Source organism: Dermacentor variabilis, chromosome 5, assembly GCF_050947875.1.
Source record: "Dermacentor variabilis isolate Ectoservices chromosome 5, ASM5094787v1, whole genome shotgun sequence".
Classification (NCBI taxonomy): domain Eukaryota; kingdom Metazoa; phylum Arthropoda; class Arachnida; order Ixodida; family Ixodidae; genus Dermacentor; species Dermacentor variabilis.
In genome coordinates this window covers 67,047,555-67,074,527 of record NC_134572.1, presented here as the reverse complement: position 1 = coordinate 67,074,527, position 26,973 = coordinate 67,047,555, and the positions used below count along the sequence as shown (strand labels likewise).

General features: G+C 46.0%; 1 protein-coding gene across 2 annotated transcripts; it reads left to right on the top strand.

Annotated features, from left to right (window-relative positions):
* Nucleotides 1-3,728: 3,728 nt before the first annotated feature.
* On the top strand, nt 3,729-25,625 carry LOC142582726 (aminopeptidase N-like). Of its 2 annotated transcripts, XM_075692714.1 has the most exons (21): nt 3,729-4,610; nt 5,095-5,330; nt 5,929-6,084; nt 7,547-7,655; nt 8,439-8,559; nt 9,728-9,873; nt 10,447-10,560; nt 11,509-11,631; nt 11,734-11,799; nt 11,883-11,948; nt 12,632-12,765; nt 13,307-13,407; nt 14,565-14,695; nt 15,260-15,315; nt 16,084-16,231; nt 17,799-17,875; nt 17,955-18,068; nt 19,234-19,401; nt 20,525-20,659; nt 21,945-22,017; nt 23,106-25,625. In XM_075692714.1, exons 1-21 carry the CDS (start codon nt 3,759-3,761, stop codon nt 25,524-25,526), a joined length of 5,547 nt encoding a protein of 1,848 aa, XP_075548829.1. In that variant the 5' UTR covers nt 3,729-3,758; the 3' UTR covers nt 25,527-25,625. The 2 variants fall into 2 exon arrangements, with proteins under 2 accessions (XP_075548829.1, XP_075548830.1); XM_075692715.1 differs by lacking the exon at nt 21,945-22,017 and having other exon boundaries at nt 23,106-23,184.
* Nucleotides 25,626-26,973: the final 1,348 nt, after the last annotated feature.

Here is a 26,973-nt window from a genome sequence, read left to right as displayed (position 1 = left end):
TATTTGTGTGAGTTTCCTTTCTTTTATGGGCAAGCGAACATATTAAATGGTTTTGCAAGCTACCGAAGAAAGATGGATGTAAAGGTTAATTAAAGACCTGTGCATCTATCTGGTAAGTATTCGAATTTGAGATCTATTTTGTCCCCTAAGTCATACTAAAATGCATATGTTTTAGCCTTTCGTTAGCAGGGGTTTGTGTCAGAAATACTTCGAAATGATGATGATGATGATGATGATGATGACGACGACGACGAGGACGATGACGATGATTGTGATGATGATGATTATGATGATGATGATGATGAATCAGCGCCAGACAAATAAAACTTCGACTTGGTTCCTGCGTGATCACGACCATTTGCTTGTCTCTGCATTATTTCTTAAATTTCCTCGAACTTTTTTTCACTCCGTTTTAAAAATAAACCAAATTTACTGGTTTTCCTCCTAGGATCCTTTTCTCGGTGGAGTCTCTGTTGTCGACGCAGCTGCCCGCCGTCTTCACCGTTGCAATCGCCACTGTCGCCGGTTCTGCCTCTTTAAGCTTAAAAAGTCGGCCAGGACATTCATTTGGAAGCACGAAGCTCCCACCACCCAGAAAGTCAGTTCAATACATTAGCGTTTCGAACTACGCGCTAGCGTACCGCGATACCGAAAAGTCAGCAACAAATTGATAAGAAAATCATCCGAACCAAAAAAAAATAATGACTGCTTTGACACGGCGGGGCTTGCCATGACGGCGACTATCTTAGGGCCTAGTTCGTTCAATAAATTTTTTAAGAGAGACACTTCATCTGTTCGAAAAAAAAAAGAACTAACCGAAATTACACCGTCTTCGCAAACTTTACGTTTACCTTTACTGTTACCAAATAATACTGGAAACAGGAAAGTATATTATGATCTCGATGCAGTTTCGCGCCTTACCGAAAGCTAAGTATCTGAACTCAATTCTTCATCATTATTAGTTCTTTCGCGTGCAAGCGGGCACGTGACGCATCAGAAGAAGAAAAGAAGTTTGCAGAGCGCGGCGGTCGTTGCGAACCGTGAGTGCAGGTTATTTCATTTTTTTCCACCGTTTCTTTCTGCCGGGCTCAACAGCCTACGTTATCACACGAAACATGATGTAGAATGCCCTCGATCAACGTCAAACGCCTTTATTGTTTTAGTGAAAGGCCTCGAGAGCTGCCGATGCGTGGCGTGGACTGCGCCTCGTTCCTCGCCTGACGCGTTGTATCCCACGGGTCAAAATTCACATTCCTGGACACTCTTAAACTTAGAATTAAGCCAGTGGTCTACATCCTAGCGCCTTCTGCAAAAATGACGAACTTATATCTACTGTCCGTTTTCGAGAAGCCCACAGTGTGGCTTCGAAATAGATACCGTAATAAGCTTGCAGAGGCGATTATGGATGCGAGCGGCCGGGCTCCTACTGAGGACGGCGGCGTCCCTAGTCGACTTGCTACATTGGATTTAGGCCAGGGATGTCGATCGGGTGTGCCCACGTCCATCTGGAGAGCTTAATTCAGTTGGCCCGAGGCCACCGACATTATGCTGCTCCGTTTACTCTAGGCGTTTCTTAAGTGTGCGACAGTGTAGTATACTCAATATTATCGGAAATAATGCACGACATTGACTTGCCTGAATGCTCTGTAGCGTGTTCTGCTGCGTTGTTGCCGGGCAGCAAATCCTGCAACCTACGAAGTGAGATTTCATCGGGAAAATACAAACGAACGCGAGGTTTTCCCCAAAGTGCAGTTTTATCCCCGCTTTTGTTCGACATCTTGCTCAAATTTCATTCCTTGTCATGACAACGCAAACACGTACGTTTACACCGGTTATACAGCGTTCTTTGCTTCGGCAGGTGATACTCCGTCACTGTACGAGTGCTTAAAGAACACTTAGACGCTTTATAAGGATGACCAGACGGTATCCGCTTGACCTTTAATGTCAGCAAGAGCGCTGTCCTTGTCGTTCCTATATAAGACCCAGTGTATGTGCCCCCTTTCATACTATCATGCAGTTATTCCACAAGTTGAAAAAAATTGAGTATCTTGTAATTACGTATGACTAAAAGCCTAGCGGGGCGTCTGCATATTGTAAACCTAACTGAAAAGCTTCCCGCGCAGTGGATATATTGAGAAGGGCCAGCAATAACCGATGGGGCATGCGGAGACACACATCGGTGATGATTTACTCTATGTACCCCATGGGTGATGGTTTACCCCATGTACACCCATCCTAGACCAGAGTTAGTATGTGTCAGAATTATCAAGCGCAACTGCTTAAAAGCTACGGAACGAAAAGCGCTTCTCTTATATCTGGAGCTACCGAAGTTTGTAGCGATCACCGTGCTCTGCATGGAATCACAACTTTCTTCCCTAGGAGTTAGATTTGAAATGCTCGCTGTACAAATATTCACAAGGCTATATGAGTGTCCGCTGAGACCATCCCAATCAATAATTAGTTAGTCAGCTTTATTTCTGAAGTATCATGGTCTCGCTTTCACACTCCGCAGGTTATTGCCGCACACTCGTTATGGGATCCATTAAATGTACATATCTATGATTTAATCACGGTAGGCAGTATTTCAGTTTCATTGGTAAATAAACGTGATGATATATACCCACACAATGCAAAGGAGCTTCCCTGGCATGTCCTTAAATTCTTACTCCAAAACCAGTTAAATCACCTTCACACAGACGTTACAGCAACTACTAATGCTTCACAGTGGGAGGAGCAGGCGGAAGTTGTCATCTCTTCGTCGTCCGTGGAGAGGTCTTTTTTGATTCGGCTCCCAGGCTTCACTTCAATATTCCTGGCAGAATTCCTAGGTATTGTTCTAACCTTGCGTAAGATATATTCATACTTCGCCCGGTGATTGGCATATGTTAACTCTATGCATACTGGTTCCATGTCACTTGCAGAGTTTGCGGTGAGTACGGATGCCTGGACCCAAAGTTACCTTTTTTGAACGAACTGGCAGATAGTATGGTTAAGGCTTCCCTTGCAGAGCTTGTGCTTTCTCCTTCCAACGATGTGTTATATCGATTCGGTCAGTTTTCGTAAGTGCATCCTTTTGACGGAAAAATCAGGTATATCACATGCCCTACTGAATTGCAGCCTTTACAGCCCTCTTCGATTAGGAAATTTTGCAAAATACGTCAGTTCGAAGTTACAAAGACGAGATTTCGATGACCAGTCTCGCCCCTACTTTGGCGATTTCTGCGTCCTGCTACTTTTGCAACGAATTTGAAACAATGGATCCCCACTTACTGGACTGCAGATGTATCTCCTCTCTGAGGAAAAGGACTTTGTAAATTACACAGCGGCTGCTTGACCTGCCGTTGGGCTCTCTTTTGCTGCTGTCTTTCGGGGATCCTGTGCTGGGACACTCCCACAAAGATATGTACATCGCCGTAGAAAAATTCATTCGCGAATCCGATAAATTTCATTGTCAATCTCATAGGCCATTTGTTTCTTCGCTCATTCTGTTTTGCAGAATTCTTCATTGTTCCTTCAGAAACATTCTCTATTCTAATTGTCTCTCTTTATAATAATTCCACCTATCTGAATTCATACCCCAAGTATAGAGATCTGAAATCCGCCCGACTCTCGGCAAATCCCCTCGAAGGCGTAGGTGCCACGACCTTTAAGGTTATCATCGTCATCATGCAAGCGTACAGTTACAATGCTCGGGATCATTGGCCACACTCACCTGCAGGCATCGCCTCGTTCCCGTAACCCCAAGAAAAAAGGAAAGCATGCGGCGATCCTCCTCGGCGGATAAGATGCGGCGGCTGCGGGGCGATCGCCCCCAGTGCAGCTACACCATCGACACGCCGAGCTGGGACGACGAGAAGAGCCGCTTCCGCGCCTTTCGCAACAACTATTGCGTCGGGAACCGTAACGTCACCATCGCGCTCGTCGGCTTCGTCGGTGCCATCCTGGCCATCGTCGGCGCGTTCGCCTACGTGCACGGCGCGGGGCGAGCAGCGTACGAGCCTCCCGTGAACGACGACGAGGCGCCGACCGCCGCGGCCGAGATTCCGGCGTTGGTCGCCGTAGCGCGCGAAACGACCGGCCGGCGGCCGTCGCGTTCTACGCCCCATCTCGCCGCGGCGCCCCTCCTTGTGACCAAGACGCCTTCGCCGCCGCGGCGGCACCCAGGCGCTCGTGCGGAGCGACGCTCGCCGAGACGGACGCCAAGGAAGCAACATCCCGGAAGGCGCACCGCGCCTGCCACCAGGCATCCTCGGAGACGCCAGAGGGTCACGACGACAAGAGCTGGGCGGGCGAGAAGGATCACGGTTCCAGAGCAGGAAGAAGTGGTCACCGCACTATCGGGGCCGCTGCAGAAGCGGAAGCAGCAGCAGCCGCAACAAACGCGATCGCAGACGACACCGCGCATCGCAGGTGACGAGGACGATATGGAGCAGGAGGACAGGGTCGCGGCGTCGACGCCTCTACCCAAGCACCTGGTTCCGCGACACTACAGCGTGCTGCTCCATCCGCACAACGACGGCTCGCGCTTCGTCTTCACCGGCGTGGTCAAGATCACCGCCAAGTGCGTCGAGAGCACTCGCCAGGTAGTGCTGCACGCCGCTGGAATTCAGGTGAGGGCGCTGGCTATACGTGCAGCTTCTCGCAGGTCGACAGTTGCTTCTAAATCTGTACCATAATTGCCACACTATCAATGCTCACACTGCCATGCAAGAGCTTCATGTATTTATTACTGCCATTGAGATGAAAACAACCACCAGTTCGCTCTGCATCGTATATATTGGCGCGGAACGACCAGTGCGCCCTGGTATCCATTGTACCATTGTTCACCATCGTCCCCTATACGTTGGTTAGAACGCTACCGGTAGACATTTTGCTTTCTTTCTCATTCTAACGACGCGCAGTTAAACATGTTCGAGATACCAAGTCCTGCAGATTTGTTCGCATATGGCCCTGGCTTCGCTTCTTGTTCGCGGCGCTATATACTCAGTTCTTGTGCATCATGCGTGTACGCTAAACGCGAATGCCAGCTCTCCCTTTACAGCGGAGGCGACTGTCTCGCTTGTAGTGCAACTCTTGGGCGAATGGTCTTCACAGGTGAACAATGCAAAGGTGTCCTTCAACGTGGTGGCGGCCAACAGAAGCGCCGTTCACGACATCCAGGTGCGTCGTGTCGAGATCAACAATAGCACGCAGCAGGTGACACTTGAGCTGGCGAGTTTCCTGCACGCGCAAGTCGTTTACAACATCTCCATCAGTTACGTTGGAAGGGTGGGCAGCTGGCCTAAAGGGCTCTACAAGGTGTCCTACAAGCACAAGAATGGGTCAGAAGGGTGAGCTTGCGTAATATTGCGTTTTTTTTTCTTCCCGTAAAACAATACTCATCACCGATCTGAAACACTTGGATATCAATGTAATTTGGCTGAATACAGCTGCAGTTTAACGCCACTGTGTGAACAAAAAGAAAGTGTTCGAAAATCACACAATACAAGCCTTCTAAAAGGCTGACTAACGGCTTACAGCCTTTCGAAAAAATTCAGACATATGCGTAACCAGTAATACGAAGCAATACACCAGCATATTACTCCATCAGAAAAAAAAACAGATTTATAGAAGTTGATTTTTGCTTCTGGAATGAACTGACAGCGGGGTGCCTCTCGTATGCGAGTGCGCTATATGGTTCGAGTTCGCAGCCTTGATGTGTGCCAATATACTAATTATTTATTTTATGCTTAATTTCTGTTTCGCTTGTAAGCAATAATTGACGTTGTGGGGCTTTCCTTGTTTCCCACTGATGAAGTGTTATCATTGCGGTCGTCGACATCATCATTATCAAAGCGTTTTGGTTGTAAGAGCACGACGTTGTCATTTTGTCTCATAACGTTACCGCGTTACGTATTTACCCCTCTCCTTTCCACATTCATCGTCTAGCTGGATGGCTCTCACGCGCATGAAGCCAATGTACGCGCGCCGCGTCTTCCCGTGCTTCGACGAGCCTTCTTTCCGGGCCACCTTTGATGTGGAGATACTGAGGCGCAAGGACTTCAGCTCCATCGCCAGCATGCCCATATTCAAGATTGAAATGAGGTACGTCGTTATAATTGTTGGCACCGAGTGCAGAGCGACTCGGGAGAGCGTAAAGCAGCTCGTCGTGCAATGATACATGATCCGCACAAGAAGCACACATTGCTTCTTGTGCGGGTAATGTTGAACCTCTTTAAGAATATACCGCACTGCAACGTTGCTCGCTCAAGTTGCCCTTTAACTTTTGTGAGTAAGAAATGAAGTGGTGAACCACAATAGACAGCGTAAGCAGACCTCGCCTCGCCTTCCGCCTCTTCTTTTTTTCTATTTAGTGGCACGAGCATCGAGTGACACCCTTGTTTCTTGCGCAGCACTTCCGGCTCACCTCCTGAGACGACTGAGGACGAAATTCAAAATAAATCAGAAAAAATAGACAAACAAAAGCACAGTACAAAATTTATGGGTTTCATTATAGGTATGGTATCACAGCATAAGTTGAGCTACAAGATGAGTTACTGAAGTGTCTGGAGTAATTAGAATTAATTCAAAATTACTGATTGCTGCACACCATAGCACAGAATCGCAGACTCTTAGAGACCCGCCACGTGGGCACTACTTTGGCGAAATTCCTGCAAACTCGGAACTAAAAAGCGGAAGTAATGACGTCAGTAATGACGTCAGTCAGTAATATTTAGCCGGCTAATTAATGGAAAGCGGCTGCTTCCGGGTTCGGTTCGCGCGTTGCGTTCGTCTAAAGAACACCAACGCCGAGGTGCGAGTGCCACTAAGAGGCACCTGAGTCAAAGATTAGGGTGGCCTACCATTTTTTTTTTCTTTTTTATGCAAGCGGTGATACAAGTTTCACCGCCTCAAACGTACCAGAAGCGCCGCGCATAGTAGGCGCATGGGATAAAGTGTGTTATATTTTTATACATGAGCACATCCGAAAACTGTTTACTTAATCAACGTCAACAAGAGATGCATGTCTTTCTTCAATAATGTCTCAACAAATAACCAGCGACGGCCAGGTGCAAGCGCACAGAGCAAACAGCATTTTCTGTTAGGTTATCCCACTGAGCTCTACGTATCCCCTGCTGCTTATTTGCGCACACACGCACACACACACACACACACACACACGCACACACACACACACACACACACACACACACACACACGCACACGCACACGCACGCACACACACACACACACACACGCACACGCACACGCACACACACACACACACACACACACACGCACGCACGCACGCACGCACACACGCACACACGCACACACGCACACACGCACACACACACGCACACGCGCACGCACGCACGCACGCACACACGCACACACGCACGCACGCACACGCACACACACACGTAGTATCGTCAGACTTGTTCACTTGTTTTCTTGATCATTCACATGGACACATTCCCGCCCCCACGCACGCATGCGGAAAAATGTCGGTCGCCGCCACTGTATTTCCTTGTCGGGCATTACTTCTACCTCTCTTTTTACTTAGTGCCAACCACAACGACTATGTCAACGATGTCTTTGTTCGCACCCCTCCAATTCCGACCTATCTGCTGGGGTTTGCTGTCACCGACTTCAAGAACATTGGAACAGGAATCGTAAGCCAGTTCCTCTTTCTACCGTGGAGTAACCTAGTGTAGGTAGATGGTTCGAAGTGCGTTTAGTGCCTTGAGTGACTTTTGCTTTTGCGGGGCTCTTTGAAAAGACGTGGACTTTCCCCCAAACTTGTTGCACAGCAACTTAAATTTGCATCCCCTGTATACTCCGCTCTTTTCCACACGTTCTGAATAAGTTCGCATTACGCTGGAAAAAAAGCCAAAATAAATGGATGCAGTTGTACAGTTATGTAGCTGCAGTGGCTACCATAACCCTAGCTCTTGGTTTAGACTCTCTTTATTCATTCAATACGATCAGTCCTAAGGATTTGTTAGGCCACATTCGAAAGCAAGTGTTCGCGGAGAAGGGTATGGAAGCTGACACTATTCCCGCTATTTGGGCGAAGTGTTTGGAACAGAGGCTTTGAGTTATGTTGTCGTGAACATTTAGAGGAAATATCAATTATCAATTGGTCGCAGGATGAAAGACTTCGAGGACTTGTTTTTTCCTGAAAGGGTCGTGCCTGCAGATTCCGTCCCTGATACTGCATTTCGCTGCGGCGCTGCCTACGAAATCTTTGAAAGAACTCCCCTAAGAATTTTGGCCGGTTACTGAGTAATATTACTAGCACAATTTCCAATCCCTTGCCATATTTTATTTTTTATGCATGCATGTTGTTGTTTTTTTTTGTATTGCCACCGGAAGTCACAATCGCGTACGTCACAGGTCGCTGTGACGATGTTAACAATGTTAACGAAGTTAACGCGCATAAACTTTTTTTCCAGGCGAAAGTGTGGTACGAGCCATCTTCTCACACTCGGGCAGAGTTTGCCCTGCAGACTGCCAACACCTGCCTCGAACTCTACGAGAAGTATTTTCGGACTCGCTACCCGCTTCCTAAGCTAGGTACGGACGTTGCAGCAGCTCGCCTCAAAGGCAGCCCCCTCTAACCTCAGCGAAAGAAAAAGAAAAATGCTCGTATTTCTTTTCCTTGACGAGCAGTGATTCGCATATCGCATGCTTTTTTGTACCAACCATATGAAGTCGAAAGCCTCCGGTTATATATAGAATGCTTCAAGCGGCTTCATCTTCGCCGTCTTCATATGATTAGTAATCGTTGAGCCACTCAATTGCTCTGTTTTTCTCGTTCAGGACTCAAACGCGAGCACAAAAGTTCAGATATTGTTTGGTAGGGGGTTAGATAATGACACCGTAGAGCTTTTACAAGAAGTGGTGCGCCGTGTGGCTAGAATTTTGAATAAAGAAGGAGTTTGCTACGTTGACACACATAATTAATTCCACGTTCGTGTAGCACTTGTCCGCAGTAGCCTGCGTTTTAGAAAGCGCCACCACCGCTTACTGGCGGCACCAGCTGGTCAGGCGTTGGCTTCCTCTGCGGCCTTTAACGCACGCCTCTTTGATGCAGCGTAAATGGAGGTTTATTGCTCTCACCTCTATATATTATTGAATGGTGCCTTGGGAGAACGGAACGGCGTATCGGGCTCCCCATCGTTTGCTTAAACATTTGACGAGGCCATTCCGTAGGGAAGCCGACAATGGCCTCGTCACAGAGCATTCACCGTCGTCATCATCGTCGTTGTTGTTGTCTTTGTTGTTTATACTGAAGAAAAATTACATAGCATCACGTTGCCTGCCACGTGCATTTCACTGAACAGTTACAGAGGAGAAACGCGTAGCAATATTGACATATCTGTATAAATGGGTACAACAAATTTACGAAACTCATCGAACTTCTTCCCTGGGTCTCGTAGTTTCAGTTATTGTTAAATTCCTTGAGGGCTCACGTAAGAGGAATATTAAGATGCAAAACTAGTCTACGCTTCTGCAATAACAAAACAGCTACGCTTACGATGATAGTAGTCTTGTTACACCCAAGTTTGGCGTGTATTTTTTCCTGAAATATTTAACTTTTTTTTTCCCCATCAAATGACTGAAAAGGGGGTTGTGCGTGGATACTTCCCTGTCTCAGCTGATTTAATGAACGACTACGGTGTGGTCACTTACGTGCACTTTCTTGCGGATGAATGTAACGATCGTGTCTTCGTTTTTACAGATATCATCATAACGCCGGCCGGAGCAGAGCCCTGTGAAAGCGAGGGCATCGTGTTTCTCCCAAGTTCATACCTGACACGTTACAACCTTTCCTTGGACGCGAGGAAGCAGGCCGAGTCGATCGTTTACAGACACGTCTTAAAGCAAGTGAGTCGGGACGTTGCCAGAAGCCTTTTTAGCTCTCGAGGTCTGTTGGTTTCGCCATTCTGAGAACTGTTGTTTAATAGTTGGCACAGAGAGAAAAGGGTAAACTCCGCCATATTCTGTGTTACGTGGACGTTCACTTATCTATACTTGACCAGTCGCCTACGCAAAGCGCCTAGGGAAGAAAAACTCGCTAGCCGTTTGCTTGTTGTTAGTAGAGGCAAACTAGAACCCTTTCGCTCCCAGATAACTACAACTTGACTGTCACATTTTACGGTTGCCTTACTAATAACCTATTTGAAACTCGGAGCGTAAGAATGTTTTATGCATGATGCTTACAATATTATAAATACCTGTTATGTTCATCAATCTGTCATCATAAGTCTTTGTAGTTGCAACGAATGAATGAGTGAATTCTGCTCCAGGACAGACCATGTACGCACTTCTTTTATTTTTTTTCGACAGATAAGTTTTTGAAAAATGGCGCGCCCTATGAGTCGAGACCACGAGCTTTTAGGATATGTCACAGTATTGAAATACCCTTCCTGTTTCATTCGCATGACAACGCGCGGCCAGTGGATTGGCGGCCTCGTCAGCTTCCACACCTGGAGAGAACTGTGGCTGGACGCGGCCCTGGAGGCTTACATCCTCTACGCGCTAGCCAGAATGCAAAACACCAAGTCCGCCGAGGTGCGTACGGGGCTCCATAGCTTCTCTGCCGACCTGATCCATACGCGACAAAGTTTAACCCTTTAACTGTCAAGAGAAGAAAGACCTGACCTAGAAAGTTATTATTGCTTTATTTCTTCTTTATATTGTTCACATAAATATCAAATGATGTATGAAAGGGTTTGTCTGAATATTAGGTGAGATACAGTGGGACGAAAATATTGTTGACCAGCTGGTGAGAGGCAAATTTATGGCCCATAACTTCTGTTTGGTACTTGCTTTGACAAGGTAAATGTGAGTTCTTGAGATGCACCTCAATGGACAAAAAATAACTGCTTTCTTAAACAAAAAAAAGTTTCGCGTTAGCGATAATATTACCGCCACGCACGCTAAGACGATACGGACGAGGTCTTCGAGTTTTGTCACCAAAACAACTGCTGCTGGTCACGGTCGACATTTTTGTGACTACCACTGTTGAGCGGGTAGATAAATTAAGGTCAATTGAAAGGCATAGACTAATGTTTGTTTTTGTATAGTGTTTGCAGATATTTTTGCAATGTCAACAGTATTGTTGAGCTGCCAGTTAGAGGATTAAAGGAGCACCCTCGTGCCACTGAAAGTGCTGGTCGGCTACGCAGCTGGCTGACATAGACCAGAATCTGCTGCGGTTGTAGGTGCCAGCCATCTTTTGCCGGGAACTGCATGACGTGGCGGATAGCGCTACGGCGATAACGCTTAGCCCGTTGGTATCGCATGCTTGTCGCCGGGGTTCGCTCGTCTTGATTTTGTCGTCAGCGGGCCTGTCGTAATATAAAAATTGATTAGGTGACGCAAGCGATTTGCATAACGAAGAACAGAAGGTCTGCTAGATTTTTGCTGGGACACAAGTGGCTTGCATTTCATAATCTAAAACTCTCTGTTGACTTCTCACAAATTGTGTAACTGGATCGTCTATAAACGTTGTTGCAGGACGACGACAGGTTTGAAATAAAGATGCAACAGATGCTCAGTCTGGAAGCATCTCAAGACATCCCTGCTCTATCCAGAGATTATTTCTTGCTGGGCACCAATGCAAGCTTAGCTGTTCGCAAGGTAAACTCATATGAAAAATACAGCTAAGGAAGGAATGGTAAACGTTGCTTGCAAAAGGAGCCACGCTCTGGTTTCAATGTTCTGTGCTCATTTATGTTCTAGGGAGAACTGCTGCTCCACATGTTTGACAGTGCTGTCGGTTCTAATGGCATTCGGAACGCCCTGCAGGTGACCAAGCTTGTGTTATCTACTTTGAATTACACTACAGGTTACTCCCAGCGAAACGAATCGGCTTCACTTTTTTTTTTCAGGAGTTGATGGTGAAATGGAAGCACCAAACTATAACTGAGCAGAACCTGTGGGAGGAACTTTATAATGTGAGTATTATTTTTTATTGCGATAGCAATTATGTGGACACTCCAGGTGCAAAAAGAACGTTCAGCACTGCCACCTATGCTTCGTTTTGGAAACCCTTGTTTGCTCCTCTTCGCGACAGAGGGCGAAGAATTATCGCGGCTGAGTATTACAGCTGCTGCGCAGCGCGTGTAAGATCGACACATCTCAAGCACGGCCAGTGCTATCTTCTTCGCGGTCGAGAACGCAGGTTTGGCAGTGTACAATATTTCTACTTTCACACCACGTCGTACGTTTATGGTTCCAAGAGCTTGGTATCCAGTAGATGCATTACGAAAGTAAATGGCAACTTGTGGAACGGGCGGCGACGAGTAAGGTGAGCCAAGTAAAAAGAAATGAATTTACTTTATCATTCAGCAAGACATAGAAAGATGGGAACAGAAGCACGCACAAGGCTTTGCGGCGTCGTGAAGCAATGCATGGATTTTTGGGTATCAATGTAGGGATAACACGGCACACTGAGTTGACAGCACTGATTGTCACTCATCTTTCACTTTCACACCAGCATCTCGCATATCGGCCCTCGGCTTTCAACGAAAGCTAGTGGCAAACGTGTGATAGGCCCTGCTTAAAATTTAGTTTTTGCTTTTGTTTTAGTTGTTCTTTTGACCATCGAAATACTTTCGAGAGCGCTGTCGTCGTGCAGGTGAACAACGAGAGCTTTCCTAGTGCCCACGTGGCCCACGCGTGGACTCACAGCACCGGATTTCCGTTGCTGACGATCAGCCGAGTGTACGGCCAGAGGGTCGCTGTGGCACGCCAGGAGAGATACGGACAAAAGTACGGGCCCGCACCTGCATACGCCGGAATCACTACTTGCCTTATTTTAGTTGTTAAGCAGTGGGGTGCGTCACCTTCAACGCTCAATGAAGGGCTCGTGTCCAAACCGTGCTCTAACCAACGTACTGCGTATTATAAACGAATCAAAACGGGGACATGCTAGTTTTACGGAGCAGGTCGGGTGACGACGTTGCTGCAATGAAGTTCATTATTGGGCTCAATTTAGCGGCACTGTTTTCCCGTGCGGTCTAAACCGCTGTACTCTTGGTCTGATCGCTATATCTGCCTGCAAATGTTGTATTCACATGCTTCTTCGTTCCCTGTCCTTATTTATGGCAGTGTCTTAGCATGCGCCCATGTACATATTCGAAATAACAAATATTACTCTAGGCGTTTTTACGCTCATTTGAAAGTTGAATAATCAATAACTTCGCATACATTTTTGTAGTCCCTTCATTTAAGGCGTAGTACATGTGCCCCTACAAAGAGATTATTGTCGACACGCTAATTTTCTTTTTCATTTTCGCATTGCTTTTGGCAGCGCATCGAAAACTGTGTGGAGTATCCCGGTAACCTACACTGACGGAACGAAGATGGACTTTGACAACACCGGCAACATTTTTTGGCTGACGACCAAAGAAGGTGGGTGCATTAGGGACAAATTATGGAGCAGGCTGGGAACAATTAGTGGCGTTCTAGCTTTGCCTTGTTTTGGAACGAGGCGCAAGAATACCAGTAGATGGTCCCGCACAACGCATTCGCAATATTCAGTTCTAGTGAGCGTTCGCCATGAAGTTGTTGAAATTTCGTTTTTTTGCCTGCGTGCTGGCATTTACGCTGACGAGCATCGATTTGCTATTACTACTGGCACGAGTTCAGGTTGTGGTCTTGTGTAAAATGCTGACCCTGTCACTCTGGGCATTTAGCTAATAGTTAGCTAATGTATTGAACTATATGTAGTTCTCTGTGCCCACGCACCTCTCCTCACAATTTCTTCGAATAACATCAAGCATAATCTTTGTCCTCGTGACATCGCTAAATGGAGGCGGCGTTCCTGTCTTGGTGTCTTGGTTATATATTCTTGTTAAACGAAATAAAAATTTAGCTGGAAGTCAGCGCTTGTCGTCGTCGTTATTTCAATCCTTTTGTCTACGTACACTCGGCCACAAAATATTACGGACCATGAAATCTGAGAAAAAGCTGAATATCTCTGCAACCTCACAACGGAGCCTGGTATTTACATTTCAGGACTCAACTAGGATATGCTAACTACATTGTCGTATACAGCTTTACTGGCTACATCTGCAGGCCGCTCAGGAATTGAACGCTTTCTGAGATCCCCTGGTCCGTAAACTTTCGTGGCCGGGTGTACGTGTGGTAGCCAAGTTTGCAATCGCCACATCGACGTGTCACGCGGTGCATCCGCCCGATTTCGCGTTTGCGTTTCGGCATAGCGTGTGAACGGTGTACTGTACAAACATAAGCACTGCGCGAGATAACGTGAACTGTGCGGCATTGCACCGTAACGTTTATTCGACGGGGTACAACAAATCAGCTTTGATTCCACTGCCGTCCCGTCGTACTCTCCTCAACGTAGTCGTATTGCTGCTGTCTTCAAGCATAGGCTTGCGTCACACATGTTTGACCGTCTGGTAATGCGCTGCAGAATTTCAAACTCGGTTAGCTGCAGAGTGCTTCACATAACATGGATTCCCACAGTGCTTGGGATATGCCTAAAGGTATTGCAGGCATTTCTCGCAGAATAACGTTGAATTAAGTTGAGCCCAACTGTTTTGCAGCCAAGCTTCCTAGTGCTCCAAAAGACGACGACTGGCTGATTGCGAACCTGCGTGGCTGCGGTTACTACCGAGTTAATTACGACCCCCGGAACTGGAACCTCATCACCATGGAGCTCAACACCTACCACACGGTAACTCGTTCTTCACCAAAGTGCGCGTCAGCGATCCTAGCATTGCCGCAACTCGACGCGTTTTTCCTGTGTACAAACCCTCACCGACAAACCTTCTTCTGAAAAAAGAAATAAGTATTGGCATTATTCGACAAATGTTCCGAACTAGTGACGTTTTCAGCTGGTTCGCACGTGACGTTCGTACAGCCACACCTCTCACAAGTTATGTATTCTCTGTGAATAGTATGTGCTCCAACGTTAAAGTTTGTTTCAGTGGTCATTTAATGTAAGAGAAGTTGCCACGTAAAGTAAAATATTATGTTCGAAATTACGAATCTTTCCCATGATTTTGGCACCAAGCGCAATTGCAGCTTAATAAAAATAAAAATCACCTTCGACATTTTGTAAATTTTATACAGGTTCTAAATATATTTCAGCGCCTGATTTTTTTTTTATTTCTGTATATCACGCTGTAGCAGTACGTAAGCTTGAACAGTGAAAATAGGCATCAGCTCAGTTGGTACCGGAAATTTTCGAACGACTTCCGAACTCTTATCTCACTAATTGTGGTCTTATCTGACGCAGAATATTGACGTCATCAACCGGGCCCGGATAATTGACGACGTGTTCGAGTTGGCTGAGTAAGGCTGCCAACGAATCCCTTATATACTTTCAGTTTTGCGTTAAATTGATTTCTGAACCTGGCACCTTTCAGTCCTCTTAGAACAGCTCTGCCTGTAATATAAATCACTTTACCTAGGAACGTAAGAATTTGTCCGTTTAAAATTAATGCTGTCTGCCGCAAAAGGCTCGATGCAGTAATCTGAGAAACTTTCTGCTAGGCACATCGTTTTCAGCGCTGTCACTAGGGGCAGTGACGCCCTCTGTTCGCACCACGTGCAGGTGGTTAGTTAGTTAGTTAGTTAGTTAGTTAGTTAGTTAGTTAGTTAGTTGTTTAGTTAGGTGATAGATAGATAGATAGATAGATAGATAGATAGATAGATAGATAGATAGATAGATAGATAGATAGATAGATAGATAGATAGATAGATAGATAGATAGATAGATAGATAGATAGATAGATAGATAGATAGATAGATAGATAGATAGATAGATAGATAGATAGATAGATAGATAGATAGATAGATAGATAGATAGATAGATAGATAGATAGATAGATAGATAGATAGATAGATAGATAGATAGATAGATAGATAGATAGAACGACTCCACATAGAAAAACACTCAATCGTTCGTCCAATGTTCTCCACTGCCGCATCTGGCATATTCCCGACTGAAGCCTTGGGATTACTGCCAATGAATCGAACGCGTCAGTGCACTTGTAATCAGTGGGTAAACAAAGCGTGCCCTCCTGCTGGCTTTCCGCATGGCGTGCCCTTTCTTCTAAGCCTGGGTATCGTCCCGTATGGCACGGCTCTCCATGCGTCCGAGTACCTGCGGCGGGAGAAGGAGACCCTGCCCTGGACGACGGTGCTCAAGCGCTGGGAGTACCTCGAGGCTATGCTCGGCACCGGAGTCGTGCTCGAGAAGTGGAAGGCGAGTGCCGCTTGTCTCCTGGTTGCTTGCAGATTCTGCCAGATTTGCGACATGACAGGAACTGTATCTTGTAACCATCCTTTTCATTTTTCACACTCATTGTTTTTGTCGTTGTCACAGACATCGACGCGATACCACTATATCTCTGTCGTCGGGCGCTTGGCGAGGTTGATAACAAATTGCTAGAATCCGAGAAAGAAAGCGCTACAAGATGGGGCTCCAGGACAGGATATGACAAAACACGATAAGAAATTACGACAGCGCATAACTATAAAGAAAAGTTTTGTGCTAACGTATTGTGCAAAGAGGAGAGCGAGGCGCAATTACGACAAGACCTGACACACCTGTAAAACTGCATTTATTTGGAACATGAATTCGATGATGCTCAGAATGTATTGTGCTTTTGCGTAACGTACAGTGACTCACGGCGGCCGTAACAGGTGTGTGCGTTGATATGCTCTTGCTAATTGCATCCGCTGCGATACTGGACTGCGCTTAAATTGCGTGTTTCCGGTGGACCTAAGTACGTACGTACGTATTGAAAAACACACACACACACACAAACACACACACATATATATATATATATATATATATATATATATATATATATATATATATATATATATATATATATATATATATATATATATATATATATATATATATATAGTGCGACACGTAATCGCTCTGTAGCCTTGGCGGTATTTAAGCATGGAGTAGTCCATAGAGTACGTTTTGAAGTCTGAATTAAACGATCGTCACAAATGCAGGAACCTGGAAACTAAAAGTAAATGCATTGCAGTAATTTCGAACTTGTTCGGGTTTGAATTTCTGCTGATAGTACTACGTAAGTCGTCTCCGACGACTTTTCGCCGAAGCTGCACAGAAGTGACCAAAAAAAAGTCTCTCTTTACAGATCACGGCAATCACTGCGTTCCGTCTCCCTCATGTTTCCAATCTGGCAAAAAAAAACGTGAAACACCTGCTGTTCTGAAACTGTGCATTAGTAGCGTACTTATGAAGCATAATCATCGTGAAAGCACGAGTGAGTAAGTGAGCGAGTGAAAACGACTGAAAGCTCTAGTAATTGTGTTCTTCTGCGGCTGGGGCGGATTCTTCAGGGGAGCCTTCCTCCTTGTGTCTTCCCCGGAGGTCTTGACCCGCTGCTTCGTCCGTCCTCTATCGCAATGGGCTACGCTGGCTTCTGCTGCCCGACGTGCACGCCACACTAGACCTAGGTGGTCTTCGCAGCGGTCGCTGGACAGCAGTTCCTCCCATTGTTTCGCACTTGGGTGTGATATGATCCTGACTACGTCAGTTGGTTGACATGCCGATGTTATGTGGTATAATGTGCGTTTCTCACTGCACCATGGACATTTGTCCTTATGTAGTGTGGGAGGACACTTTCCTCACCACTCGGCTGGCGGAAAACGGTCTTTAATCTTTCGCCAGTTCTCTACTTGCTGCCCTCCTCAAGAAACTTTGAATGGCTGTGTACTGCACCTTTGAAGCCTGCTTTAGAGATGCGTGACACTTACCGTTTGTTTGCTTTTCTTGCTTCCAGCTCTTCATTATTCGGATTCTGATTCATCACATCCACAGCTTCAAGTGGTCCTACACGCAAGAAGACGACGACAAGAGGTGTGCAAAGTCTCGCGTGTCGTTGTGGCGCTTCTTACGCGAGGTCGCTCATACAGCAGTGCGTGAAAGCGTTTCGCAGGCAGCTGAGGATAATACACTACCGGTGGGCCTGCAGATACAGGTACGGGCCGTGCCTCATTGAGGCGAGGCACGCCTTCGACAGTTACAAGTCGCCGCAGACGACATCGAAGCCGTAAGAAGTGTTTTGTCCACCTACTTCCTTTTCTCTGGCTCTGTCTTAAAGAGGTAATCTTGAGTGGAGCAGCTCAACGCAAAGTTGCTATTAAGATGCATTCACTCAAGCCGAGGGCACCACATAAATGGCTAGTGCCTTTTCTCCAGTCGTGCTAGTATGAACAGTATCAAACTCACCAACCGGTTTGAAATCGCTATTCACTGTTGTGAGGAGTAAAGCTTTAGTGTTGCGCCAGACGACTAACCGGAAGTGAATTTAGCTAATTAGACGACGAAGGGGAGGGGGGTTGTTCACTGCTTGCTTGAGAGTAAGAGACAAAGAAAGAAAGAAAGAAAGAAAGAAAGAAAGAAAGAAAGAAAGAAAGAAAGAAAGAAAGAAAGAAAGAAAGAAAGAAAGAAAGAAAGAAAGCAATTATTGTGTTAATTTAGCTAGCAGCGCGGAAGAGACGTAAGCACAATAGTAGCACAGGAGTCAGGTTCTAACAAACAACTGGCATCAAGAACGGGAAATATGGGCAAAACATCAACCCACGCACACATACTCTATGTTCAAGGCATTTTTTCCCAGACCTATTTTTAGTTCAAGAATGCAATAAGAAAAGACCGACACCCAATTTCCTGATGTGGAACGCTTCCACAGTCTCACGTGCGCTCTAGTATTTGTACTGTTATCACACATGTGCGTTTAACGAAATATTTCGGCCCACACTGCTCAAACCATTGGTGACATAGTTTGTAGCACTCATTCTTTGAAACAACAGCCCATGTCTGCCAAAAGTAAACCTTTCCACAACAAGTTGGTGCACAATATACCCAACAAATGTAACTTGCACTGAGTGTATGCCTGCGCAGATTGATCGATAGCATTTATTTTTCTGGTAAACGTGACAATTCTTAGTCGGTGCCCGTCCTGCATGCTTCCATCCCCTGTGCTGCAAGCAAAATGAGCGCCAACTGAGTGGCCCAGCTGTCCAACTTGCTACAGATTATACGGGTCCATTGCCGCCGATATCACTCGCTGAAATGCGCTGGTTTTAGGATTTCTTGGATGACGTTACAGCTCATAGGGTGCAGGCCATCTGTTGTCTAGCGATTTTGACTCCGGCAAATTCTCATTTTACTGCTTCGTGTCGGCGTGCTGCTTCGGCTGAATGTTTCATCAGGATCCTCTTGGAGCACCAGTTCACCGTGTTCTGCACCGTCATCGAGGACGGTGATGAAGTAGAGTGGACGGTGCTTCGCACGCGCCTCGAACAGGTGAGCGATGGCGTCGAGCGCAGGAACATCATCCTCGCCCTCGGATGCACTAGGGACAGAAACCGGCTCCATAGGTATGTATATAGGGCATGGTCTGTCTGTCTGTCTGTCTGTCTGTCCTGTCCTGTCCTGTCCTGTCCTGTCTGTCCTGTCCTATCCTGTCCTGTCCTGTCTTGTCCTGTCTTGTCCTGTCTTGTCCTGTCTTGTCCTGTCTTGTCATGTCCTTTCCTGTCTTGTCTTGTCTTGTCCTGCCCTGTCCTGTCCTGTCCTGCCCTGCCCTGCTTTGCCTTGCCTTTCCTTGCCTTTTCTGGTCTGGTCTGATGTGGTCCAGTCTGGTGTGGCGCGGTTTGGTATAATTTTGTTGTATATGGGCTTCCAGCTGGCAAATAAATTTGTTTCTGTAAACGTGATTAAGATAATTCAAAATTTGTTAAGCAGCAGCCCCTCCAAAAAAAGAAGCGTGTCTGTATTCACGTTTATTCTAACCAAGGGGGATAAAAATTAAGCTTTCCCCTGAGTTGTTCGGTGTCACCACAGAAATCTCCGGACAATGTAGAGCAGGAACTCGATTTATGGGCTTCACTTGCTGCTGGCTAACGAGGGCGAGATGACTGGTAAGGTCGTGGATTAGGACAAGAAAAAAAGTTAAGACACGTGTCGTGTTTTTCTGGTTCACTCTCCTTGTACTCACGCGCTGTTACTTTTATTACAGCCGCTAATCACGGTGTTTCCTACGTTGCCTTGAAGCATAGCGAAGTCATTTTAAGTCTCGCATAACATCGCATTGCCGTTAAGGAAAGAAAACATGAGTTGCACTGAGCTCTAAGTGCTTCTAAAGGAATCAAACTTTCCTCGTGAAGGAGGAGAGCTAAAGGAACCGTTATTGTACTAAGTGAGGCTCGAAGTCCTCTGAGCGTTCTTAGTCCAGAGGCCCTTAGAGCGGCGTGATGTGTTGGGGCCGCCAGATCAAAGCGATGCAATGTCCCCGGGCCCGTATGGGACAGTGCAACTTCCGATGACGAAAATCATTCAGCAATATTGGTTTCATGTTAAACAGTCACGCTAATGCCACTCATTGCATTATTACCAGAGGGCACGCAGAGCGAAGCTTAGTGTGAAGTCCGAAAGGTGTGGCTGTATGTGTCTCTATATGTTTTTTACTTTATATTTTTATGTGACCCTCTTTGTTCCTTGCAGATACTTCGAGGAGTTCTCGGCTCCCTCTATGAGGATGGTGCCTATTTTGTTCACAGAGGCAGCGAAACGCGGTAACTTTTGGAGGTTGCGGACTACCGAATACATTCTCGCCAACTGGGAAGAGCTGAAAACAACGTGAGCACGTTATTAATGCGCATTACTGGAAACGATAACCTTACCACTTGTACTAAGGTACCCCTCTGTCCACCGTCTAAGCTTACAAAATTAAATTATGTGGTTTTACGTACCAAAACCATGGTTTGATTATGAGGCACGTCGTCATGGAGGCGCCGATTTCATTTTTGCCACCTGAGGATCTTTAACGTGCACCCGATGCTAAGCACAAGGGCGTTTTTTGCGTTTCACCCGCATCGATATGCGGCTGCAACGGCCGGGATTCGACCCCACACCCTCGGGCTTGTTAGCGCACCGTCAAAGCCACTATGCCACCAAGGCGGGTAGTCGAAGATTTGCTTACCCTGGAAGAAAAGTATCCGCCTTTTAACATTGGCGTTCTTAGAACGCTAAACAAGTATATTCGGTCTAGCTCACACGATAGATTATCCCACGCTAAAGAATGTCTTGGCCGCTGAGGAGCTCGCAGTTCAGGACAGCACGTCTCTTGAAGACCGCGGATGGGCTGAAAAAGCGGGTGTAAACGCGTCATCAATACGTGTGATGATACTCACAGAAGCTGTACTCCGCAGTGCTTTGTTATCTTTGCTAAGTAAGAAGGCCGCACCGAGAAGACGCGATGAATCAGCAAAAAATAAAAAATAAAAGAAATCTGCACCTTAGCAAATAATAGCGTCAGAGTAATGTGAGTTGGTTGATTCAGTGTGTTCTTAGGAGAAAAATTGAGTAAAATTGGGTTAGCATGCGTGTTTTATTGTGTTCAATTTCAGCGTGTATATTTACATACAGTCAGTGGTTTGCGATCACGTACTAATCTATAAATGAAATAAGAGGTTATTGGGAATTCGTTCGTTATGTTGCAGAGGTGGCGTGAATCTTGTCCCATGTTCGCACTATTGTATAGACTGGAACATCTCTCTTCCTGGTTGAAATTGATTTTTTTAAATACTTTCGCTTTGGAACAGTTTGCCGTCACCTGAGTCTAACTCTTCAATTATTGTCCAGATAGGAGATGGGGTAAGAGATAAAGGGAAGCGGGGGGTCAGGCCTGCGCAAGATAACAACAACCGTGCTCGTGGTAGTGCTTTTACAAGCTACCTACGAAAAAAGCCCTGCTGAAACTTTATTTTTTTTTAAGAAAAGGTGGTTATTTTTTTATGATGGTTATTGGAATATGAACGCATTGCTTGGTCAACAACAGCTGTTCTGTGGTCCTTGCTAACACGATTATGCTTCGTTTATTCACACGTAAATCACATTGCACATATGTTCAATTTACATGCAGGTATCCGCGTCACTTTCAAAGCATACTCACGGCCGTCTTCAAGTACGTTTCCAGCAATGAAGAGCTCTTAGAGGTACACAGTATTCAGGCAAAGTTGATTTTATTTCAGCCAGATTTCTGTGTTTCTTGTGCGGTTCACTTTGATTTCAGTAAGAGATATCGGGCAGATTTCTGGATTACATCCTCATACATCCGTTCGTCCGCTTCGAAAAAGCGATATACCCAAATACGTATATATCTTGGAGCTTAACCGTGTAAAATAAAAACTAAATTCTTGGGTTTTACATGCCGAAACCACAATCAGATCTAGACAGGCCATACAGAGGAACTCCATATTAATTTTGTTCAACTAAGTTTCTTTAACGTGCACACAATGCACGGCAAATGAGCGGATTTGCCTTCTTCTTTTTTTTTGCATTCCACCTGCATCTCAATGTGGCCGCCGTGGTCGCGATCAAACGCGTGATTGCGTGTTCAGCAGCGTACTGTCATATCCACTGAGCTACCATGGCAGGTTGCCCATGTATACGAAAATCATAAGTGCGACAGTCATCAATTCTGAAAAAAAATTTCGGGTCAATGTTACGTAAAACAAAATATAACTTAATTGGCTGCAGATTTTGGAGGTGTATATTGCAAAACAATAGTACTTTCCGAAGAATTTCTAGCAAACCAACATGGCCTTGATCAGCTGCTTTGGATTCAGCAATTATAGTGGGTTCCCTAAATATACGTAGTGAATATCGCTTAAATAAAGCTTTTATCGCCGACTGCCGCACATTTTATCACGTACGCTTTGGTGACTGATATACTGATGGATAAATAAAATATTTTCGCCCTAGAAATTTTTTGCAAGTCTTCGCGAAAACACCCAATATAGCGTCCGTGAAACATCAAGGGGAAAAAAATGACGCCATGTAAACCACCACACACGTTCACTGTTTCAATTTCCGAAAAGGGGAAGGGGAGGGGGGGAGGAAGATGAGGGTCCATAATTTGTTTTGTACCGGGCTTTTCTCCCTTGTCATCGCGCGAAACTATGACGTCACATTCCTTCGAGTATAACACTAATTACACAGCAAAAGGCAACGCCTCGGGACCTACGTAGTCATTGCACGACATTGTGCCGACGCACACTTTTTCTGCTTTTCTTAACTTCAGGTAAACAAACTGCTGAAGCGGAACCACTGGTCCTTGCTACGGTACAGTGCGGCTTTCGAGAACATCGACCAGACAGCCAAGAAGAACATACAGTGGGTGGCTTCTCACTACGCCGAAGTGGCCCACTGGCTAAAGCGCGACGTCGCCGAATTCATACTCGACGACCAAGTCTTGCATGGCAACGCTACGCTCAGCGGTTTGGGCAACGAAACCAAGAACGAGGATGAGGCCGACAGTCTCGACGTTGGCGCCAGTGAAGCTGTCGAAGCGCGCGGAATTCTCGACCACCAGGTTACCAATAGCGCCATCGCCAAGGAAAACAACTCCGGCTTGGACTCTGACGTCGCGAGACTCGAAGACACATTGCTCAACCGTGGTCACAGCGACCGCGTTGGAGATTCTGCGGGCACCGCTACAATGGTGACAGATTTCGGTGAAACTTTCCGCGCCAAACATAACGCGGACAACCACGAGGTCTCCGCCCCTGCTCCAAGTACAGGGATGAGCGAGAGCCACAATCGAAGTATCGAAGCAAGCTATCTTGAAGCCGTCGACAGACACCGGCGCGTGGTGAATAACGCGGATGAAAGTGCTGTCGTCGAAGTGCCTCTAGTAACCGGAGAAAGTCCGCCAAAGGAGACTAACTCGTTTGAAGCGGCCTCGCGAAGCTATTCGAGCCAAAGCCAGGAAAGTAACGCTACGAAGAGTGCGACGAGAGGTGCTGACACCACATTCAGGTCGTCTGTTTCCTCGCGGGTGAGTACGGCTGAAATTGCCGCGAAAAACGCAAAGTTTGATGCTGCGATATTCAAGGATTCGCAGCAAGGTCCTCAACTCGGCGAATACGTTAAGGACGAAGACTATACAGACACTAGCGTAACCGTAAATTATTTCGACTACATACTCATCACCAAACACTACCGAGACAGTCACAATGCTTTAGAAGTAGCTAAACGTGCAGGGTCGAGCCAAAACCTTAATGTCCACCGTGATTTGAAAAATAAGAGAATGACAGAGAGGGCTGCAAGCTTTCTCACCGCCACGTACAGAGATGAACGTGCTGCCAAGAATAACAGTGCCAGAGTGGATGTCAAAATGGCTAAAGCGACCATCAACTACAACATTGATAAAGGCAGAAAAGGCAAGGCCTTAAGTAATTTTTCTACCGTCCACAGAGGCAACACCGTCTTTGAAAATTTATTTGCCGAAGAAAATCGGGAACAGAATAGCAGAGTTTTAAAAACGTTGCATAGCGCTCCTTTCAATGACCAAAAAAGTAAGAACAAAACGAACATTGAAAGGAATGCTGATGCTGAAGAGAGTCCATCTGTTTATCTGATGATTGCACCCAAAACACAGGCTGAAGTAGCCTTAAACACAGATAGCAGATGTTTCAATTCGAATTATGGCAGCTGCAAGAGAGAACGCCAAGGCGCCAGCAATAACTCCCGCGTGAACAGTGGTGGCAAATCCTTCAAGGCCGAAGAATGGAATACCACGAAGACCAATGAAGGCGGCAGAAACTCCACGTTTCTTCCCGTTTACTCTAATGCTTATGTCATAAAAGTTGATGACAATGTAAATGAACTCAAACATTATTCACATTTCACCCCTAGTACTGGTTTCTCTCCAAGTATTGTTTTGCTGGTTAGAGGCAACACCTCAAGGGTCGCAGTTGAGCACGTCAACAAAGTGGCAAATGGCACTGTAAGGACCACGCATAGGACCTCTGAAGACAGTACGAAAAAATGCGACGAAGCGTCCAGCAGTGCTTTGACTAACAAACCACGAATGGCTCCGAGTATGATCCCGTTTACCAACAGCCGCAACAAGATTCCAAGGGCCCCTAGCTCATTCACCGAGCGAATTACTGCAAGCACAAAAGAAAGTGATGACGTAGGGTTTACTCCCAACAATGAGGTCAACAGCGGTATAAACATCAGCGACACTCACAACGACGTCAGCGGCACTGCAAATGCAATGAAAGCTGCGGACACAGCCACGATCTCGATTATCAAAAAGACCACGGATGCCAAAAACGCTACCAAAGATTCCAGTTCCATCACCGTGTCTTCAACCGATTTCACCAAACCGTCAAAATCTCCCTCTGCAAGCCGTGTCACTGAAGATGTTGAAAAATATAGTGCCAAGGTCATGAATGCGAGTGAAACCACTGGCATCACGAACTCTGCTGGGAAAACAAACGCCCCCGTAACCATTTTCCCTAGCAGCGACAGTGCTGGGACCCTTCCTTCGGATTCCACAAGCACCCTTGGGCAGCAACGAAGCAATGTAGGCGACAGTGGTGACGTTCACAATGATTCCTACAATGATGGCAATGAAGACATTGACAGTGAGTACGCAATGAGAGAAGACAGCGCGCGGGACGACCATAAAAAGTTGAGGGAATCGGCTGGCTAATAAACAACTTTCTAGTAAAATGAGGGCAATTCCTAACTCCTCTATAGGCGCATTCTGAGATGTTCTGTTAGTGTATTGGGGGCTCCTATAGTTTATTGTAGGCTACTACAAATACTTCAACCTAAACGTGTCGACCTGTGCACAATTCACGCAAAAATAAACTGAAAAAAGAAAGTGCCTTGTGCACTATATATATGAAATTAACAATATGCTATAGCGGAAGGATAATACAAAAATAAGGTAAGGGTATTAACTATGTTCGGCTTGCATTGCTACCTTTCATCTTTCCTTTAGCCATACATTACAGCGGAATAACAAACGTGTGTTAAGTATATTTACCGCTATTTTAAGACGTATTTTAGGAATGTTTTTAATTAAATGCGTGTTTTGTTTTACATCGGCGTTCATTTTAAATTATCAGCGTTACTTTGTGGATCCGTGTCTTAATGGAGCATACGCCGATACGCTAATTGACCCGCTACGATCGTCGGAGCAAGCAGATGACCGTAGCAGCTACAGAAGGGCGAATAAGTATCTGCAGGCACCTGAATAACAGGGCTGCGGAAAGGAAAGTCAACATGCCCGCACCAGACCCGTGATCGAACACTGTGTCTAGTTCCCATCTTCCAGGTTATGGCGGTTACCTTCCATACTGTCATGCACCATTTTGAGCTTCTGATAACAGCAACGAATGAAAAAAAGAAATCTATTTCCACGTTGCTCTTTATATGGAAGAAGGATGCAGTTTTACCTATCACATAATGTGCAGCTGCCTTTTTTTCCTACTCCAGTTACGAACTTAAATTTGTGTTAAGAATCTCATGTCATTAGATGATCAAGTGCCAACTGTAATAATATTTGGGGTTTTACGTGCCAAAACCACTTTCTGATTATGAGGCACGCCGTAGTAGAGGACTCGGGAAATTTTGACCACCTGGGGTTCTTTAACGTGCACCTAAATCTAAGCACACGGGTGTTTTCGCATTTCGCCCCCATCGAAATGCGGCCGCCGTGGCCGGGATTCGATCCCGCGACCTCGTGCTCAGCAGCCCAACACCATAGCCACAAGTGCCAACTGTAGTAGTACGCAGACGTTCAAGTCCACTTAACTATAGTGCCCAAAGCCTATTGATGATGATGTCCCGACCAGATTTTGGAACAGTCTTCTTTTTCATCGCAACTGTAGTGAGCCCATATCTGCCTTATTCCCCCGTGTATAATTCAGATTGACTAGGTGCAATGCGCAGAAATTGCGGGAACTTTCTAAGAGAGCACGAACTGCATTCAGCAGCCAAACTGACTTTTGTGACGCATATACAGCTTACACTATTGGAGTGTGACTGTGTGTGTCATCTTGTCAGCTACCTGTTCATTTGGACCGAGAAGCAGAGGCTCGTAGTAGCCTGGTCGGAGTAATTTCTTAATAAATATAATCTTATAACCTTGT